The sequence below is a fragment of the Eubalaena glacialis genome, chromosome 8, assembly GCF_028564815.1.
Source record: "Eubalaena glacialis isolate mEubGla1 chromosome 8, mEubGla1.1.hap2.+ XY, whole genome shotgun sequence".
NCBI lineage: Eukaryota > Metazoa > Chordata > Mammalia > Artiodactyla > Balaenidae > Eubalaena > Eubalaena glacialis.
The window spans coordinates 78958146-78979921 of NC_083723.1; the positions used below are offsets into that span (position 1 = coordinate 78958146).

Below are 21776 nucleotides of genomic sequence, written 5' to 3' on the forward strand. Positions count from 1 at the left end.
ATCTGAATAAATGGTTATGGTTCTATGCTACCTTGCAGATTTTTAAAAGGGGGGGTGGTTGTAATAAAACAAGTTGAAACTAGTTCATCCTGCCTTTTCTTGTGCAAAAGTAATTATTATTCAGCCAAAAATATGCAGTGAAAAAGAATAATTGCATAAGAGGACACTATAATCCTCAAAGTATCCACCTGGTGTTTTTATTTTGATGAATACCCTTTTGGATCCCTGTGACCACGCAACTTAATGGCTGTTACAATTCTCTATGGCTAAGGAGAAAGACAAGCCTTAATTGTAAATTTGCACATGCTTTATTGCCAGTGCAATGGCATGAACACATTTAAATTGTCATTCCATTTAATTACTCCAATTTTGACATGGACCTACCACAGATAAAATTGATGGCATGAGTTACGAGCACCATAAAAAAATCACTGCTTTCTCCTCAAGGGGTGAGTATTAAGGTGTTCTTCCATATTCTCTACAGTTATCTGCATTAGCTGAAGAAAAAATAAAGCATGGTAATAGGATACCCATCCTCAAATTGCTTCCTTCCAAACTGAGTAATGTTTGTGACATGACAATGATGCATGGTCATTTTTTTTAGTTTCTCTGGGTAAGATCTGTGACATTCAAAGAAAAATAAACAAATAAATAAGTAGGCAAGTGGACAAAAATAAAGTTTTCTGCTAAATGAATCCTGTGTTTAATTTCTATCATATTTGCTATTTCTCAGCTTTTTCTCAGCAATATTTAAGATACTCATTACGCTTTTGCCTGAAACAAGTGAAAAACAATCTCAGGAGCTGGGTACTAAGTTCAAGTTGTGTGCAGATGGACAGGAGGTATGACTGACAGGGCTATGGTAATAGTCGTCGCCGGTAATTTAAAACTGGCAGTAAGAGGAAGTCAGCAGCTCTATTCAAGTGAGAGAGTGGCAGTGTGGTGCCTGGCATCCTGGCACATGTAGCCAAGTGGAAAGGTGCCAGAGATACTGGCTGAAAGAGCATAAAGTGCTGGCTTTCTCTTCCACAAGTTGAGGGAAGAGCTTTAGCAGCACAACAGCAATGTTTTATTTGGCCACATTAGACTGTCTGCTACTTGAGTTCATTTTCCACATTCTAGTTTATGACTCACTGAAAAAAGAAGTTAGTGTTTGCTTAAAATGTCTCCATAAGGGCTTCCCTGGTGGCGCAGTGGTTTAGAATCCGCCTGCCAATTCAGGGGACACGGGTTCAAGCCCTGGTCCGGGAAGATCCCACATGCCGCGGAGCAACTAAGCCACTTGTGTGCCACAACTACTGAGCCTGTGCTCTAGAGCCCACGAGCCACAACTACTGCGCCCGCACACCTAGAGTCCGTGCTCCGCAACAAGAGAAGCCACCGCAATGAGAAGCCCGCACACCTCAACGAAGAGTAGCCCCCGCTCACCGCAACTAGAGAAAGCCCGTGCGCAGCAACGAAGACCCAATGCAGCCAAACATAAATAAATAAAATTAAAAAAAAAAAAGTCTCCATAAGCCTCCCTCCCCGTCCCATGGAGAAAACCTAAATTTCTAAATAGATCTATAAATCGATTACCCAAATAGATGATGAATCAAAGCATCTCTTTTTTTGGTCTTTTAAACTTGAAACTGTCATTGAAAATAAGCTCATATTTATTTGGCTATTGATCAAGTAGAAATCTTCAATAAAAATATTCTGCCATTTGGTTTCATCCCAAGCTTCCTTTGTCTTTCAATTAAGAAATGGTTTTATGTTATACCAATAGAGTGAGATATTTATAGAATTAAATCAATAGACTATAAATTCTATGTGAAAGAAAACATCAGGTCATTGCCCTGACACAACAGATTTATTATTAAAGTAGGCAACTCCATGGCAATTCACTACATTAGTTTTTATAAAGTAAGAGACAGGAAGAGAGCAATGATAACTCTGGCTTACTGTTGCTTTTAATGGTTCATTTATAATAGCTACTTATCTCCTATTATTTTAGCTTGCTATAATAATGTCAAGCCAAGAAAAAAAAGATAATCACCATTATGGGAATATATATTTAATTCAAGTTTGACTGACTATTCCTTAATCTGATTCATGTACTTGTAGAGTAGCCAGAAACACTCTAAAATGCATAGTGATTCTTAGGTACACATAAAAACTCCATTATACAGGTTACATTAGGTTTAGAGCACAAAACATCAGGCAGTTTTGGTTGTACTTTCATAGGCATGTTACTAGATGAACAACCACATTGCAAGGCCCACCCACAGCCCACCAGCTCAAACCTACCTGTGCTAGCAACATCAAGAATAACAGCTGAATCCTAAGTGGACCCTTTAGCTTCACTATGTTTCCTGGAAACTACTGTCTTTGAAAATATAAAGCATATCTTTGCTCCAAACATGCATATGGACCCATACTCCATTTGTGGATTCTCTGCATTTACCTTGCCATTCTTGAATAATTATTACCCTGATTTCAGTGGAGGTTTGATACAGGCTTCTAAAGGCCATCTCAAATGAAGGAGGAATAAACTCACCTATTTCTTTTGATAAGGCTTAAGGAGGGGGATCCTCATCAACCAATCCCCCAGATATTTTCTTCCAGGGAAAATGGGATTAAATAAATATTAAAGGCGAGGAGGTATGATTGAATCAGGGAGGGAAGGCTCACCACCACCACCACTACTTCTTAGTGATACAGGAATGATAAATAAAAAAACCCTCAGGTCTTCTTGGCAACAAACGGTGGCTCCACCACTGCTTACCCTTGTTGGTTGCCTTATTACTGATCACTCCAGATTCTCCACACTTCTGAATTACACTACTGGTGTTGCACATTCAATTTCACTCTATTTATAAGTAGTGGTTACTAATATCCAGACTATAGAGAACTCCTAAAACTCAACAATGAAAAAGACAACCCAATTCAAAAATGAGCAAAGGACTTAACAGACATTTCCCCAAAGAAGATATACAAATCACCAATAAGCACATGAAAAGATGAATGAATGAATAAGAAAAATGTGGTACATACATACGATGAATACTACTTAGCCTTAAAAAAGAAGGTAATTCTGCAATATGCTACAACATGGGTGAAACTTGAGCACATTATGCTGAGTAAAATAAACCAATCATAAAAAGACAAATACTGTATGATCTCACTTATTTGAGGGCAGTCAAAATCATAGAGACAGAAAGGAGAATGGTGGTTTCCATGAGCTGGAGAGAAGAGAGGAAGGAGAGTTATTGTTTAGTGGGTATAGACTTTCAGTTTTACAAGACGAAGACTTCTAGAGATGGATGGTGGTGATGGTAGCACAACGTTATGAATGTACTAAAACCACTGAACTTTATACTTAAAAATTGTTAAGATAGTAAATTTTATGTTATATGTATTTTACCACAATAAAAAAAAAAAGTAGTGGTACTATACTCTACAACTCTCCATAAAGGCTAAAATATAACTGGTAATTCCAAGCATTGGCAAGTATGTGGAGTAATTGGAACACTCATACATTGATGATGAGAGTATAAACTGGTACAACCACTTTAGAAAAGTATTTGGCAGCATGCATTAAAACTAAACATATGCCTAGCCTATGATCCAGCAATTCTACTCTTAAGAATATATCCAAGAGATATGAGTGCACATTCTCACCAAAAGACAGCAACTAGAATGTTCAACTTTACTCAAAATAACCAAATATCAGAAACATCCCAAATGCCATCACAGTAGGATGGATAAATGAAATGTGGTATATTCATACAGTAGAATACTACACAGTGATTTTTTAAAATAAAAACTATTATTACTAGTTATAACATGAACAAATCTTACAGGTATTACATTAAGCAAAAAAGCCATTACAGTACCTACTGTATAATTCCATTTATATGAAATATAAGACTAGTACATTGGTAGAAGTCAGAATAGTGAGAGGAGGGTATTGACTGGAAAAGCACAGAACAGAACCTTTTGGGTGCTGGGAAAGTACTATATCTTGATCTAGGTGGCAATTATACACATATGTGATAAATCTTAAAAGGATTATAGAAAAAAGTCAGACAGAAAAGTCCACATATGGTATGATTTCACTTATATGACATTTTGGAAAGGGTAAAACTATAGGGATAGAAAACAGATCAGTGGTTTCCAGGAATTTAGGGTGGAAGGAGGTGACTGACTTGCAAAGGGACACAAGGGAACTTTGGGGGATGATGGAAATGGCCTATATCCTGACCATCGTGGTGCTACATGACAGAATATAGTTATCAAACCTCATCGAACTATACATTTTAAAAGGCTGAATCATCTTATAGCTGCTCAAATAACTTTCTAGACCCAAGATGGATCTACTCCCACCTGGGATGCCATGTCAGCAAACCAAAACTTAGATAACTTTTGTGTCCCTGTGATTGCTCCGCTTGACCAGAAACTCAGTGTACCCGGTCAGCCAATCCCCAAATGCCAAGCCAACTCTTACCTCAAACAAGGTTTGACTCTGTGGCCCCAGCCAATCAGATATTTTCTATTTGTCTCTTCCCTGTTCTTAATTCTTTATCCTGTTAAAGGTTCTTGCTCCATTTTGCAGTTCTCCAAAAGGAGACTTCACTTCTTGAAGTGTTAAATAAGTTTGTTTGTGTCACCTAAATTGTCTTCTTTAATTATTTTTTAACATAACTAAATTACAATTCAATACCTACTTTAAAAATATTTAACAATCTGTACGCTTAAGATTAGTGCAATTTATACACTTACTATCTAAGTATATTTTATACTTCAATAAAAATTGTGAAATTAAGATTTTTTTAAGTAGAGCTTAAATGGGTTCTAAGACATGTGTTCCAGTCCAAACTCTGCTACTGGTTTGCTATGTCAAACACTCTAGTTGTTGCAACTAGTAGAAACATAGAAAGTATCATGTCTGGAATGAGCCCTGAGGTTCATATAGGCTCCCCTCACCCCAGAGAGGAGAAGTGATCTGTGATGTGCCACACAGCTACTCAGTGTGGAGTCAGAAACTAAAACCTAGGACATCTGGCTCTCAAACCAATACTCGAGTTCAATTCCAGTTCAAGGGAGATTGAAAAGAAAAGAAAGAAAAGCCAAACTGACCATTTGGCACTGCATAAGCCGCAAATTTTCAGCTAATCGTGCAGCACTGGGCCTCTGATGGCACATATTTGGTCTCCACTTCCAAAGGTACTGAGAGAACCAGCCAGAAATTTGCAAAGTGCCTTGAGCTATTTAAGCAGCTCTACTTGAATAATCTGAGGTATCAGAGATCCTTTGATAACAGCAGTTTACCATAAAATGTAAATTATGGCAGTCCCCATTTAGGGAGCTCCAACTCAAAATCAAGTCTTGACATATCATCTACTTGTCCAGGGCCATCTCCAACACCACTTAGTCACGCAAGTGACTGTTGACTGTTCTACTACTGGGAGAATTATTTTAGGGTATAATCTAGGTTATACGACCCTTAATTAACTCCTCTGAAAATGTAATTCCTCTGCAACAAAGTCAACTTTTTAAAGTGCACACATGCACAAACAGCCAGATCTTAACAAATCCTATAAAGTAGTGTTCACATGCCGTATAGTTCCCAACATTGTCCTGACAAAAGCACGAACATGAGTGGTCCTGCCATACTTCTCTCTAAAATTGAGACATTAAGAAAGTGTTAAATCAGTGGCCCCTACTTCCCCTTTCTGTGCTCTGTTTCTACCTAGATGACCCTTTGACCTCCCATCCTCTCCTGCCACCTCTAAGGCCCAAGCACCAACTTCTCTCTAACTTCCACCCCCCTGTCAAAACAGAAAAGGCTCTAGTATCAGTTATTTACACTTTTTGACTGACTGATTGGTTACACTTTAGTGTCAATAAGCTTTAGTCAGTATATTCATTCAAGCAGCATTTACATTTAAACCATTTTACACCTCATTGTATACTGAGAGGTCGATTCTCCATTAAAGAATTTTGAATTTCAATTTAACTTTAGTAAGCAAGTAAGAAAATATTTTGGAAACATGGAAGAACTTGAGATCACACTTTGTGTACCCAGCCTTGGGGAGTCATGAACCACATTAGAATAGCTGAGAGGCTATAGAAAGAACCCAAAGAATTTTTCCCTCACCCACTCACTCATTCACCCATTCATGCATTCAGCAAACATTTATCAAGTGTCTACCATGTGCTAGGGATTGTACAAGGCAGGGAGAATGATTAATAAGATATGGTCTCTATCTTGGAGTAATTTACAAAGAAGAGTAACAGCCTGGTTAAAAGAATTTAAAGTCCAAAAGTAAGAAGTGCTCTAACAAATGAAATGCTGAAGGAGGACGATTCGCTCTCCCTGGGACAGGTTTCACAGAAGACAGACCTATGAGCTCAGCTGGAAGGAGTCTGGCAGGCCGAAAGGCAGAGAAAGGGGCAAAATGGGTTCCCTAAATCTTTTGGCCAAATATAATGGGGAGATGGGAAGGAAATGGTTACCTTTTTTGTGCAAAGAGCATTTAGGGCAGGAGGGGCTAACACCAAACCCAGTGTCTTCTGCAGCCACAAACAAAGATAACTTGGGCTGTGGCAGCAGCTGGGCCCCTTCATTTCATCTGTAGTCACCTGACCAGGCCAGTTGATGATAAGCCAAGATGCCCTGAGCCACTCAAAGGGAAGGGCAGGTGCAAGCGCTGTCATATAGCTTCATACTCAAGCCACACTTGTAAAAATGTGATTTCTCTATCAGGACACATCATTGGAACATAAATTTTATCCATATTCTTTAAAATAGTTACTATTTGGTTTTGCTCTGTTTTTCAGCCTTAGAGTTTCAAAGTCTTTGTTAGTGTCAAATTTAGGTTAACAAAGAAAAAAGGCTGGTAATCAAGTAATGTCCTTGCCTCAAAATAGCTCCCTTCTGACTAGGGAAGTCTTACCTAACCGTAGCAGCTAAAAGCTTATTTCTGGGAGCTTGCTGAAGACATGGAATTCATCTCCCAATTCTAACAAGGCCAGGTATGCACCCACAATACCCAGAGCCACCCATGCCCCTTTGCTCAATGTCTTGGCCTTAGCAAATTTCTTAGACCTCTAACCCCCCTTGTCCCAAAATTTGCAGGTGAATAGGTTGTGTCATGAAACATATTTGATGTTATCTTAGTCTATATCTAATATTTTGTATCATAAATATTTTTCTGGGATTCTAAAACACAGCTCTCAAACCCCTATTTTATTCTGACCTCTGATAATGTAAGAATGAATATTCATTCTTTCAACAAACATTTATCCAACAATGAAGCAAATGATTAGTTATCCCCCAAATACCCATTCTCTAGTATCCTTTGCATTTCCTAGTATCCTTTGCAGCTAGGTGTGGCCATGTGACTAAGTTCATCACAATAAAATGTGAGTGGAAATTGTGTGCCACTTACAAGTCACTTCCTTTGTAGGAAATTGCTTGCCTTCCACTTTCCCTCTATCACTCTTCCTAAAAACTGAAATGGGAATGTGGAGGTGACACAGCTTCAACCATACAGACAAGACCTAAGGAATGTTGGAAGAAGAGCACAATGGAAGAAACCCACCTTATGAATGACCTCACGGAGCTAAGGCAGCCCAGCAGTCTGGGCTCTTATATTTCTCTGAAATTTTACATGCAAGAGAATTAAAGTCAGCCATATTTAAGCCACTGTATTTTTAGATTTCTTTGTAACAGCAGCTTAGCTGGACCCCAATTAATATAAACAATCATTCAATGTCCATTGAGCATTTACTATGTGACAGGAACTGTATGCTGAGGAAACATAAAGTAGTGAATGGACAGAAAAGTTCTCTGGGCATAGGTTGCTTATGGTCTAGAAGAAGAGACAAAATATATATATAAAACTACATCTGCAAACTCTGAAAGTATGTAAAGGAAACAAAGAGGGTACTCAGGTAAGGCCTCTCTGAAGAAGCATCATTTAGCTAAAGCCTCAAGATCTTAGAAGAAAATGGGGAGGGGGGAGTGATTCCAGGTTGCAAGTCCCTCAGACAAGAAAGAGCTTGGCTCTTTGGACAGAACTCAAGAAGGCAGGTGAACAATGTGAGTAGTGTAGCATTAGAAGGAAAGGCTCTTCTAAAGAGAGATATAAACACATATATGTATAATTGCATAGTTACATTAAATCATGGGTAAATTATCTTGCTTTTAGAGTTGTTCCTAACTCTATTTTCTTTTTTTAAACCAGAAGTTTTTTTTAAAAAAACTTCCTCTAGTCACTCACATATTCCAGAACTGGATCACCTTGAAACCATTAAGAACTCTATCTAACTTGGTAGCATCCCTAGATTCCATCTACAGAATTTTCCCAAAATTAAATCCCCTTTTTCCTAAGCATATAATTTCCCCAGGGTCATTTCCAACTATCTCATCCTCCATTTTCATCCTTTCTGACTCACAAACACCTGAAAAGCCCCAAGTTTCTACAATTCTGACACTCTTCTCTTTCCATTCCCTTGGCTTTCGCAGTCAAATGGGGGCATGAAGATTATGTTAACATTTCCCCACCATCATGTCTTCTCCTGCAAAGGTCATCATAAAACCTTAGCATTTGACCCAAATCACATGTTGATCACAGCCCCAACCAGAACTAAAGGCTTACTCTCAAGTTATACGTTTTGGGGAGAAAGGAATGTCACCTGTAATTACTCTATACGACTTTTATAATAAAATCCTAGAAGTTTAAATGTTTAACTAAATTCTAATAAAAATATTAATTAAAAAATGTTCTCTAACATAAATCAGGTTATATACTTCATTACGATTTGTAAACTCCTTGAAAGGGGATGGTATCTTCTCTCTGCAAAATTTTGCATCACCTCTGAATAAATATTTTAATTAATGAAGGAGCAGAGTCATGAGACAGGATTCAAATAGAAGGCAGCAAGAAAGAAACCAGATGACGAGAGAGCAGAAGTTTCTAGTGGGGGAAGGGATGGAATTAGTGGAGGTCAGGAAGAGGTGAAGCTAGAAGGAATTCCTACAGCCAGGAGAGCAAAACTAGAGGTATTCTCAAGGGCACCCGCAACTGATAGGTACTGAACCACTCACCTCCCACAATTATAGATGTTCAAGTAGGGACTGGATGGGATGCCTTCATGTCGTTCTCAAATAGGAAAGAAAAAGTTAGGAGATGAGAAAGATGAAAATTAAGAAAAAGAAAAATTGGATGAGTCAAGCAAGTTAGGGTAGAGAGTATATATACAATGTTATTAAGAAGGAGTGCTCAGGAGCCAGACTGCTAAGTTTAAAAGTGAGCATTGCCATTTTCTAGGTGGGTGACCTCTCCTCTCAGTTTCATCTTCTTTAAAATAAGTACCTACACCTCATAGTGTTGTGGAGAGGATTTTAAGGAGGCAACCCATGGAAAGTGCTTAGCAGAGTGCCTAGTGTAATGTGAGCTATCAAGAAGTGTCAGCTACTCTCGTACACATAGGCTCAGACTCAGAAGAATAACTACTCGAGATGATAAGATAGGAAAGCTGTAAAATAAAATAGGAAATAAGTTCTGTTCTACAACTCAATTAGATAAATTTGTGTTTTCTTGGCGGACAAGGAAAAGGGCCATCTTTGGCTCTTTTAACGTACTTGTTTAGGTTTAACAAAGTGAAAAGAGTGTGTATTAAAAGAGCCCAAAGCTGGGGAAGGAGAGAAAATGGAATTTGAAGAAGCTGCCATTTGGCCATCTTACATAGATACTTTCTAAGCCATCTGGTCCAACTTCCCTCCCACAATTCCAGGCCATAGCCCACAAGCCCTAAAAAAAATTCAAAGCACCACTATTTGGTTTATCATATGGTACATTATCAGGATTCTTAGTTGTAAGCAACAGAAACTAACTGTTGGTTATTCCATTGGAAAAGGATTAAACAAATGGATAGCTCAGAAAATTGCTAGGAAGACTGGAAATCAAGCTTGAAAAATGGAAAGTTCAGCAGCCAGAGCCAAAATGTCACCACACAGCCAGTCTGGTAAGGAGACAACTACCCTTACCCCAAACCCTGATGTTGCCAAACCACTAGACCTAACTGCTGCTGGATGTTATCTCCAGCACCTTCACTTGGCTGTGCTGGAAACAGATGAGGCTACCGAGAAAGCAAGGGTATGGCCTTTTCTGGCTCACAGTGAGAAATTCTCTAAACATAAAAGGTTCAGATGTTGGCCAATCCCACTAAAAAAAAAGGGGGGAGAGGGAGGAAAGAAAAGAAAGAAAAATATCTTATGTAATAAGTAATGATACTTCCACTGTTTCAACTAATCATCAAATAAAAACTATACCACATAAACACAGATAATATTTATGATATATAACATAAGCGAAAAAATGTGGAATTCAAAATTGTGGTACGCAATAATTGCCTTTAAGTAAAAGTATGCATAGGGCCAAAGACTGGACTCTAGAAAAAAGCTATATTTTGGGGAACGTGATGGTAATCGGGGTTTTTTTAATTAATAATTTTATCTGTATGATATTATAGAGCCATGCTATTTCTTTACTAGGCTATGAGTATTGCAAGCAAATAATTGTTATTCTGAGAGCTTCAATTCTGTCAGCAATAAAATCCCAAATAGAAAAATTAACTTTTTTGTATGCATGTTCATAATTATATATTTTTAATATATTTTTCAACGGAACTAAGATCTTTCATAGTGTACATATAGGTTTATAACAACTTAACACTAGGCTTCTAAAATATAAACATTTTAAATCTGAAGTTAAATTTAAGGTTAGTCTTAATTACATTTTACTTTCACATTCTTAAGACATGAGGCTTCAGTATGTGAGAATTAAATACATGGGCTGTCAATTTCAACTTTACTGATCACTCACTATGTAATGGAGAGCAACTTAGAGAACTTCTCTAAACTTCAGTTTCTCCATCTGTAAATGGGAATAGTAAAACCCACATCATAAGGCTGTTATGAAGACTAACTGAGATATGATACACATAAAACTCTTAGCTCAGCATCTGGTACCAAGAAAGTTAATAATAAATATTAACATAAAAAGAATAAGTTGTCACAACTTGCTGAAGTCTGGATGTCTCTCATAGAAGGAGTGTATTGGATGTAAGATAATGAATTGCAAGTGAAGTCCTTGTGGTTCATAGGAACCAGAATGCCCTCAACTTCCATGGTGTCTGAATCAGGGAACAATCAGGGAATTAACATGCCATCTGAGCGGCTTGGGCAGGGCAATTAAGAAGCCTGGCTTTTTTCTTGATTTTGTCTCTGTTTCATCTGTCAAATCACATTAAAAAAAATTCTGAAATGGAAGAAATAAAATGGATCAGCCAGTTCCTTTTTACCCGTGGGATAGGATGGATGTGAGCAGTTACCTTTTCTGTAAGATTCTTGGAGGTAAGTAGGAAGGAAGAAACCCTCCGGGCATATATCTAGTTATTCAAACCTGCTTATTCTTAATAACTTTTAGATCTTCAGTATTTAATTATTACTGAAATTAATTACTGTAATTACTTTACTTAATAAGGTAATTAATCATTAATGTTATTAATATATCTAGCTTGAGATTAACTTATGCCTGCCAGCTCTAATATCCACTTAAGTACCTATTAAAGATATAAGTAAATATTTTTTTCTTACCACTATTGCTGCTAGCACCTTTCTGGACCTTAGGTTCTTCACCTGTAAAGTAGAGAAACCAAATTAGATGACTTCTAATGTCTCTTCTTGTCTTAGATTCTGTGATTCAAAACTAAATAATATCAGTAATATTGTAATGTTTGTAATTATGCCAAGTCCTTGTTCACTTATGAAAATTAGAAAAGGGAAGAAGCAAATGTATGTGTTTCTACATACAATTCAATCTGACTTTGTGCAAACTGAGTTCTGAGAATAACTGACTTCTGAAGACTGGCTCTCTTTAGGCCTCATGATATATTCCTCGAAGTTCTGGTTGCTCTTGTTATTCTCAGTCAAGAAGTGTAAAGTGGTAAACTATGAGGAGTGGCCCCTTTCGGTGAGGATGAATTATTCTTTTCCTTTATTCTTTAAATGCAAATTGTGACTGGATTTTCAGTATATCAAATAACCAAATGAAAACTGGGGAGTGGGACTTCATGCATTCAAATGTTTCCAACCATGTGGATGTTAGCTTTCATAGAGACAACACATTTATATTTTGCATTGAATACTTCCAATTTTGTGCATGTTAGGCATGCCACAGACATCATTTGTGAATATAAACAGTATCTTTCTTCTCCCTGAAAATTATTTCCTTAACCAATTAGTGTCAGACATGAAAAAAAGTCTTTATTAAGTTAATCCTCTCGTTGACTTTACTGTTAAATTTGACCTCTCTCTTTAGCTTTGTTTTCATTCAAATACTTGCCATTTGCTAATTTTCCCAAGAAGGTACAGCCATAGTTTGCACATACATCTGATATTAAACAGTCAGTTTCCCCAGCTCTCTAATTCTTTACCAGCACGATAGTACCTGTGTCAAACACCAATAGCCTGATAACTCTTTGTAGAGGACTTATGTGGTTGGCACTGTGGAGAAGCACTACAACAAAATGCATAAGAATTTGGACTCTGGATTCAGTGGACAAGTTACTTAACATCTTAGACCTCTCCGTTTCCTTATCTGAAAATCAAAAGAATAAAAACACTTCTTTCTTGGGGCAGATTAAATGAGTTAATGTAAGTAAAGTATTTGACATAGGGCTTGGCTCAGAGTAATCCTGAATAAATACCAGACTTTCAAGATTCTGAAAAATCACATAAATTTTAGAGGGTAACTTAAAAGTCAACAAGAACATTCGCCTTATTTTATAATTTAAGAATCTTAAAGTACAGAAAGGTTAAGTATCCTACCTACCTAAGCTTCTACTGTGAAAGAGAAAAGACTAAACACAGGTGTCCTGAATTCCAGTCCAGAGCACTTTCCCCAGGGACTGCCTCCTCATTATTAAACGTCAAGAACCCTGCCCTCAAGAAGCTTAAGATCTCTTAGGGGGAGTCAAAACTCACACACGACTCCCGTTAGTTGTTCTATAACAAAGCTTCCTGCGCGAAAGGTGGAGCTCTGAGCGGCTCAGCTGATAGAGTGGAAAGTAGTACAGGAAACTTTCTAGAAAGAAGTGAGACTTGAGGCAAGGCAGGGTTTGACTCTGCAACTGAATGAGGAGAGGACATTTGAGAAGCAAGGCTGTTTCCCTGAGCAGAGAAGTACTTGTCTCTCTAGAACATTCACTGTTTAGAAACTCACCACACCTGCAACCCTCACCTCTACCCTCAAAGCATCTTAGTCGAACTAGAAGGGGAATGAACATATTACTCAAGTAAACGTATGTTGAAAATATCTGAGAGGAGGGAACAGGCAGGGAGTAAAGTCTCCCTCCGCTTTCAAATCAGAAAGGTGAACTAGGGGGCTAAGTTTCCGACCTGGGTTTCTTCTCCTGGGGGTGAATGTTCTGTCCAGCACCCCGCGGGGGGGGCGGTTCGCGAGCTGCACGGAAGGCCTAGGCCCTCACCGAGAGGAGTCAGGCGGCCGCCTGCGGCATTTTAGGCCGCATCTTTCAGGCCCTGCGACTCCCTCCCCGGAGCAGCCGGACGCAAGGGGTGCCGGCTGGGAAAGAAGGAGGAGACGGGGGGCGAGGTGGTCCCTTGAGACCCGGCGGGGCTCTCAGCCGCCGCGGGAGACGCGCCCCGACTCCGGTGGCGTTCACGGTCAACCCCGCGGGCGCTGCTCGGCTGCGCCGCACACCGGGGAGGCCCGGGTGCTGCTGCCTCCTGCTCCGCGTGGGTCCCGCGAGGACGTGAGAGGAAGCGCGGCGTTCGCTCCGGAATTCGGAGAGAGAAGGCGGGGAAGCCGAGGGGGCAAGTCGTTGTAGCCGCGACGTCTGGGCTCCCCTCCACCCCCGCGGGCCCGCGGAGACCGGACGGCACCCCCCGAACCCCGTCCCTCAAGGCAGTAGCACCAGTCGGGTCTCCGCGCCCGCCGTGCTCTCCCCGAGGCTGGGGCAGCTGCCCCCCGCGCGCCCTGAAGCAAGGAGCCCATTTGCTCCTAGAATGCAAAATTCCCGTCCAAGAACATTGCTGATATTGGGGGGAGGGGTGTCCCCTACCATCTTAAATCATTGCTTTCTGCCTTCGTATGGGTCTGTGGCGATTTTTCTGTTAAAAGGTAGCAGGTCGTAATTTGTGAAGTGTCCAGCGCGGCTCAAAAGTCGCCCGATTTAAAAAGAAAAAAGTCATTCAGTAATTTTTCCTTTATTTTCTGTTGCAAGCAGTTGCTTGGTGCTTTTTTTCTTTCTTTCTTTCTTTTTTTTAACTAACCAAGTAACCACCCAAACCTAAAAGGAAAACGTAAAGCAATCTGATTTCTATAGATTAGCTCTGTGACTAGACGTTTTACAAACACATTTTTAACAAGAAAAATGTAATGGGATGTTTAAAAAATGGAGACATATTTTAGATGTGTCTGGAGATGTTGAGAAAGAAACATTGGTCTTTTCATTTATTTACAATAAGCTCAAAATGCAGTCTTTCCAGACTGTTTTGCATGATGTAATTGGGGTTTGGGATTGGGGGTGGTGGGGTCATAGGCTAGTGTCTACGGAGCAGCGTTGATTATTACTTGGTTTTCAGTTCTGCAGCCCGAAGGTCAGCTATATTTGATGATTGGTGTTATTAAAAATAAGGCTCTAAAACGCTAGGGATTCCAGTTAAGCTCTTCAAACACTGACAGCCGTAGATGTCCCTTTGGGCAGCAGGTTCTGCTGAGATCAGTAGGACACCACTGAGGAAGGAAAACTTGGCAGGTTGTGTTATAAGGAAACTTTATGTTAATTGTTTGGGCTTGGGGTGCCTTGCTTGTGTGTGTGTGTGTGTGTGTGAGTTTTAGGTAAATGAGTAAGTTGTGGAGAAAATTAAGAAATTTGGACCAGAACAATTCAGGAGGATATGCTGTGCCACAAAACAAACAGAAACAAACAAGCACCAAAAAAAAAAAAAAAAACGATTCAGGGTTAAGACACCCCCTGGAATGTTCCTTGCATCTCTAAGCCCTTCCTGGCTGATACCACTTGACAGTTTAAGGGAGGTTGTTGAACTTGGGTACAGGCAACTCCTCTTTCATTTGTTCTTCTCTAGTCTAGGTTTAGAAACAACAACAACAAATATACGTATGTTGAACATTGCCTGCTCGCTCTATCTCTATTTTTATATTTTTGGAACATATGTCTTTAACAACAAGTAGCCCAACATTTTGTTGTTCAAACAAGATGGCAGAAACATTCCATCTGCCATACTGGGAGATTGTTTCAAAGATTCAGTAATCCTGATGGCCTCAAAATCAAAGACTTGACTGAGTGTGTGGACAGTAAACCAGAAGTAGAAAAATTTAAACAATATCCAGCCTGAAACTAATCATATTGAATAAATGGGAAGGAACAAAACCAAATCAGGAATTTAGAATTCAGTGCACTGGCCTCAGGTGCTAAGCCACTCTGGTTTTTATTTAGGAAGTAAGTATTGATATTATGTGCTCTGTGTCAAATCAATCCACCTCTAGGTGCCTTATCTCTCTGACTCATAAAATTAGAGTTTGGGTAGATGGATTTCTATCCATTCTGGTCACCTAAGCACAAGAAGTCCTAAGACAGAACTTCTGTGTGTTCTCAGAAATGCAGGAAAAAGTAGATTATCTTCAGCAGAGGGTCACCAAAGTTAGCCATCTAGTGAGTAGCTTATCTGATACGAGCATGATGTTCTTGTGTGTGCTGAAAAAGCCATAGCATTTCTGAGAGAGGTATTTTACAGTCCCAACCAATATAAAGAAAGATGCTGTTCACGCCCCGTTTTCAAAATTTTAAAACAGAAGGTTGCCCGTCATTCAAAATAGTAAATTAAAGACTCAGACTCCTAGAGCTTCTACTGCAAGGATGACTATTCTTCAGGAAGAAACACAAACAGCAGTGACCGTTTTTTTTACAGACGTGCTCAGCCATCAGAAAAGCTTAATAAGTCCCTATTTAGTATGCATTTATGCAGTGATTATATGAACTTTGACCTCTGAAGAGCTGTAGCAATTAGCTTCAGGGTCCAGCATCTTCTCCCACCATTCCCCACTGGCTTCCTTGGGTCTTCCTTTCTCATCTCAGCAGTTCGTATGCTCGGAGGGCATACAATTTTAAAGTTGACTTTCCACCTGAGGTATTTGCTTCTGCACAAGTCACCTCCCCCTCCACTCCCCCCATCTGATATCTAAACAGCCATCTCAGATGGATATTGGGGCTCTGATTGTCGATATTACTCAAACGCAAATGGATTTCAATTCAATCTTGCCCTGTTCTTTCGCAAAGAAGATAAACTCTAATGGCCCAAAGAGCTTCATTTCATAGTTCCTGGCATCTGAAATAAATCGGATCTCTTCTGTCAGGCTAATTGAATGTTTTTTAAATATTCAGTGTAATTTATTTTAAGTCAAATGAAACCTAGTGGCTTGGCAGAAAGCTAGAGGAGACAGGAGAAGGGCAGCTGGAAAGTCCCTCTCCACCACCACCCCCCAAAAAAAGCCAGGAAGGGAGAGGAAAGTGTTTTAAGTTTCTAGTAAACACTGTTTAGCAAAAGAATAATAGGCAAGTTAACCCTTTCCCAAAGAGGGATGGAACTATAATTGTTGCCTTTAGCAGAGAGCTCAGATAAACCACTGGGACTCATTCTAAAGTGACCCATCACTGCATTCATCTCTTCTTGAACTTTCAGTGAACCTGAGATTAAACAGGGGTGAGCAGCTAAGCAGTTTGTTGTTAGCAGGCTTTTCAACAACCCTTTCAGACTGAGTAAATATTGATCGGTTTGAATCTGATTGCCCCAGAGGAAAACACCAGGGCATCTGAATAGCCTCCAAAAGTAAACTTTCAAAGGTGAAGCCCAGAGCAGACTTCAGAGTCACAGCACAATTTCAACTCAGCCTCAGTTGGGGACACCCTGAATTTCTGGAGTACTTTGAATGAAGGTGAGAGAAGTGAGGAAAAAGCATTGGAAAACTGGAATTTTATATTGTGATTATCCCAAGTCCCTAATTGAGACTCTTGTCCTTTTTAAATTTATCAATAAAATGTTTTCTGTTTTCTGTCTTCTGTCGTTTCAGTTACCATGGCTGTCATTTTTCAAGGAGCTAACTGTGTTCCTCAGAGACCAAAACAGAAAAAGAGAGACCTTTAAATAGGATGTGTTAAGCCTCTTTGATTTAATCGATTGGGACAACTAAAAAGATAAAAATGTTTTCCTTGTTGAAAGGTATATTAATGTTTCCTAAATGCATTGCTTGTTAATTGATTTATTCCACGACCTAGAGAAGGCTTGGGATGTTTAGCCATAATTCATCGTTCTCCTCTCTCTCAGCTACGTTAAAACCAGCACCTAGAAGATTGGAATCTCCGGGATTCCAGCGGGTTGGCCCTGCTTTTAGATATTGAAATCTCGGCAGTGGCATGCAAATGACACTTTAACACATTAAAGTATTTGGAAACCAGCCATCTGTTTTGCTGTGTGGCTTTACACTAATAAACAAAAGATACTGTATACGGCCAGGCGGGAAATGAAAGAAAGAGTTGGCTGACTTTGAAGTTCTCCTCCATCCACTTGAGTCTTTTAGAAGCAACCCCAGAACCCAGGAGCTGAGGGGAGGGCACCGGGTGCCCTTGATATGGCCGCAGCAACTGCGCCTGCAGAGTCCAGGCTCGCTCTCTTTGACAGGGAACTACAGGAAATCTCAAGGATGCTCTAGGAGGCCTGCAAATTACAAGTTTTTGTAGGATTTCTCACCACCCACCCATCCTGAACCCCAGCCCATCCTTTGTAAAACACCCTTTGGAGCGGAAGTCATGTCTGTATTTGTTTGTGATGCTGTAAAATTTCTGCTCTACTCTTGGGGTTAAATTAGAGCCTCCAAAAATGTGTGAAAGTAAAGGGAACGTGGTAGCAGGTCTAGGAGGAGAGTCACTTTGAACTTTTTGATTTGCTGGCTTCCTCTGTTTGAGACAAGCAGACACATGCATTGGTCAGAAGCAACTTGAATATTGACAGACTTCAGGGCGGCTTCCACAAGTTCACCTGGAAGAACCTATTGAGCCCAGAGAAAATTAAAATGTTTTTCTGGGTTATGTGGCATGGAAATTGAGCGGTAGACCCATTACAGCCATGATGGCTGTGAAATCAAAGCTGAATCTGATGGGAATGAGATATGTAACCCAGAAGGAATTGGGAGTAGGGGGTTAAGAAGTGGCAGGAAGGAGAGTGGATATTGACAGGAGGAATTGGAGGAGGGATGCAAGGGTTTACTCAGTACAGACCACACTCAATTTAAAGAGTGGAATATTTTGGCACGCTGTCCAACAATCCAAAAAGAAGGAAGAGGGGTGGAGTGGGGGCCCCGTCCTCAAACAGCTTTATACTGGAGCTAATTAAATGTGAATCTCTTAGCTCTTGGTTCATTGATGTGAGGAAAGACTGACTGAAGAGTTTCAGCTTTTGAAGGGGATTCTGTTTATATATATGTCAACATTGAGTTGGAGGTGAAAAGGTTAGCACTTGACCCAGGAAGTATCCATGTTTGTTTCAAAAATAGATCTGCTTCATAAATTTCTTCACCATTCATTTTTTTCCATAATGAACTTTGATTATAATAAAGCAGCTCCTGCTATTTTAAAGAAAATCAACCTATTACATAGACATCGTTAGGTGCAATTACACTCATAGGGGAAGCTTCAGCTACATAATGAAAAGCCTTTCCTTTTTTTTTTTTTCAAGAAAAGGCCCACCTCTTTGAAAATACACACCACACTTCTCCCCTTCCCCACATGAAATGAGCCAACTTTGTAGGAACCAGCAAATTGTAGCCAAGCCAAATACACAGATGCGTAAGCATATCTGAAACCTGAATATATTTATTACAGACATCTTAAGACCCGTAAATTCTGCTCTGGATCACATCACTCCGGGATCTCTGAGCTGTTCATGATTGTACAGGAAATGGGGAATATCACAAAGGATAACTGATAGAACTCAGTGTGGTACTTCAGGGACATCAAAACATTGTGCGACATGCAAAAGACTGTTCACGAATCACACAAAATATACATTCATTGTGCCATCCATCACATTAACAATTGAGCTGAAAATATATCATATCCAGCTAAGATAACTGTGGAAGGAAGGAGCTGGTTTGAATAATACATTTAGGTCCTGAATAATCCAGCACAAATTTTAAATAGAGTGTGGCCAGAGAAACAAGAAAGGAGTGGGGATGGGGAGAGACTTAGCACAGGAAGCAAGGTTTCTGACCCTTGTATTCTGCAGGCCTTCTTAACTCACTGAAAGAACAAACTGAGGCTACCATCTGAGGCATCTGATTGATTTTAAATGAGAGCTTTTAATTCTTTAACCTATAATCACATATGAAGTTGTACCAGCTTTGAGACTTTGCCCACCATGTTTTAGTCACTTAATCAAAACATTTCTAGAAAATCTGTATAAAGATAAATCTTTCAGGACAAAGCATTTACAACCAGCAAACTCACACACATGAAATTGAATTAAATTAAGGGATGAATTAATTGTGTAAACACTCTCATAGTGTATCTGTTCTTCATGAGCTCCTGGACCCTCTTCTCTCTCTCTAGCCTACTTTAAGGGCAAAGTAGGGGAGAACTGTAAATATACAGATAGATAAAAGATGAGAGGCCTCGCTCTGACATGTTTCGGCTGGCAGAGGAAACTATTTTCCAAAGGGCATCTGAAAGGAACAGTAGGTTCTGTCAAAATCTCCTAAAAGTAGGGGTGTTAGGTGCCATCAGAAAATTGATGCTGGCACTCAATCTGCATTAAGGAGCTAACACCCCCCTCCCCCCTCCCCCCTCATCAAGTTTCTAATCCAGAATTCTCTGGAAACACATTATCCTGGCCAGTAGTTCCCCAGATAGGATCAGAAAGGAAGAGAAAGATTGTAAATGGAAAGGAAGATAAGGTAAGAATGTGCTTTGGGTAAGAAGTCCCAGCCGGAGGAGTAGCCTGGGCTGCAGAGTGGGGCCGGGGCGGCGTCAGTGGGAGGTAGGTAGAGTGTCTGAGGTAGAAGACCCCGGGGAAGGAACGCAGGGTGAGGAGCTGGACTTCTCTGAGGATTCCTCGGCCTTCTCTTCGCTTCCCGTCGGAGTGGCTGGAGAGATGGGCAAGAGGCCCTCCTTCTCTCGTTTCTTCTGCTTCATTCGGCGGTTCTGGAACCAGATCTTCACCTGGGTCTCATTGAGCTGCAGGGATGCGGCAATCTCCACCCTGCGGGCGCGCGTCAAGTACTTGTTGAAGTGAAACTCCTTCTCCAGCTCCGTGAGCTGTTTAGTGGTGAAGTTGGTACGCACTGCATTCGGTTGACCCACGTAGCCATACTCTCCGACTTTCCCTGGGGGCAAGGTGGGAAGCGATGAGAGGAAAAGGTAAAAATTTTTATAATCGATATGAGATTCCCTACACGCTTCAGAGCAGCCTTCGGGTAAAGGGGAATCAAGAATTTCTGAACATAAACCGGGCTTGGGAGGGTGAGTGATGAGGTGTAAAGTGTTAATCTGAAATCAACCATTAGCATGGTCAGACCGTGATTAATGGAGCCTGGAGATATTAACAGGATGCCCCCCACACACACACACCTACCCACTTCCCACTTCCTACTTCCAAAACCTCTAAAACCCAGCCCCTTTGGAAATACAGCAGTCCCAGATGCTCCTTTGCCCCAACGCACCTGGGTAAACCTCCCCACACCCTACAACACAGGTGGGAAGCAAGAACTTTAAAAAAAAAAAAAAAAAAAACATGATTAATTTTCCTTGGAAACTAAGCATACCAGCTCCTTCCAAAATCATCAAGGAGCTTTCATGGAATGGCAAGACTGACCTGTTTTGGGAGGGTTTCTTTTGACTTTCATCCAGTCAAAGGTCTGTGCTGGAGAAGATGTCTCTGATGCAGGGGAGCGACAGGCTTCTTGGTGGCTGGCGTGGAGAGGGGACAAGGAGTTATTATACGTGGCCAGGGCCAGGCTCTGGTGCTCTTGTCCATATGAGTGGTGAATGTACTGAGGCGAGCCCACCGCGCCCCCGGCATAACCCTGGTGGTGGTGGTGATGCTGGACCATGGGAGATGAGAGATTTCCAGAGTAAACAGCGGGAGCGCACGAGGGGTACCCACCACTTACTTCTGCTTCCTGATTTAACGCGTAGGGGCTGTAAGGCGCGCCGAAGTTCTGCGCGCCGTAGCTTGGACCACAACTCGAGTGGGAGTAGGATACCCCCAGGTTCCCAGGAGTCTGGTAGGTGGCCGGCTGGGGGTGGTGATGGTGGTGGTGGTGGGGCGGGCTGATCTGCACCCCCCTGCCCACTAGGAAGCGGTCGTCGCCGCCACAGCTGTTGGCACTGACCGCGCACGACTGGAAAGTTGTAATTCCATGGTCGGAGGGGTAGGCTCGCGCTGAGCAGGTCCCAGAGTCGCCACCGCTGAGGATGGGGTATTCCAGGAAGGAGCTCATTCTTGCATTGTCCATCTGTCACTCAGTGACCGGGTCCTGCGAAGCCCTGGGTGACCGTGCCAACTTTCTCACTTCCTCCATGGGGCCGGAGAAGAAAAATGATATGAATGTACAGTGCGCAAGAGGGGGGGCGGGAGGGCGGAGGGCGCTAGGGGAGGGGCACGTGACTATATCAGCCAATGGCGGAGC

At 40.9% G+C, this 21776-nt stretch overlaps 1 protein-coding gene across 2 annotated transcripts; it reads right to left on the minus strand.

Moving 5' to 3' along the window:
* Positions 1–19215: 19215 nt before the first annotated feature.
* On the minus strand, positions 19216–21664 carry HOXA1 (homeobox A1). Of its 2 annotated transcripts, XM_061197855.1 has the most exons (3): positions 21258–21664; positions 20960–21054; positions 20400–20471 (listed from the first exon to the last, which is right to left on the minus strand). In XM_061197855.1, the coding sequence occupies exons 1-2, from the start codon at positions 21600–21602 to the stop codon at positions 20995–20997; spliced, it is 405 nt and encodes a 134-aa protein (XP_061053838.1). In that variant the 5' UTR covers positions 21603–21664; the 3' UTR covers positions 20400–20471; positions 20960–20994. The 2 variants fall into 2 exon arrangements, with proteins under 2 accessions (XP_061053837.1, XP_061053838.1); XM_061197854.1 differs by having other exon boundaries at positions 19216–20471; positions 20960–21664.
* Positions 21665–21776: the final 112 nt, after the last annotated feature.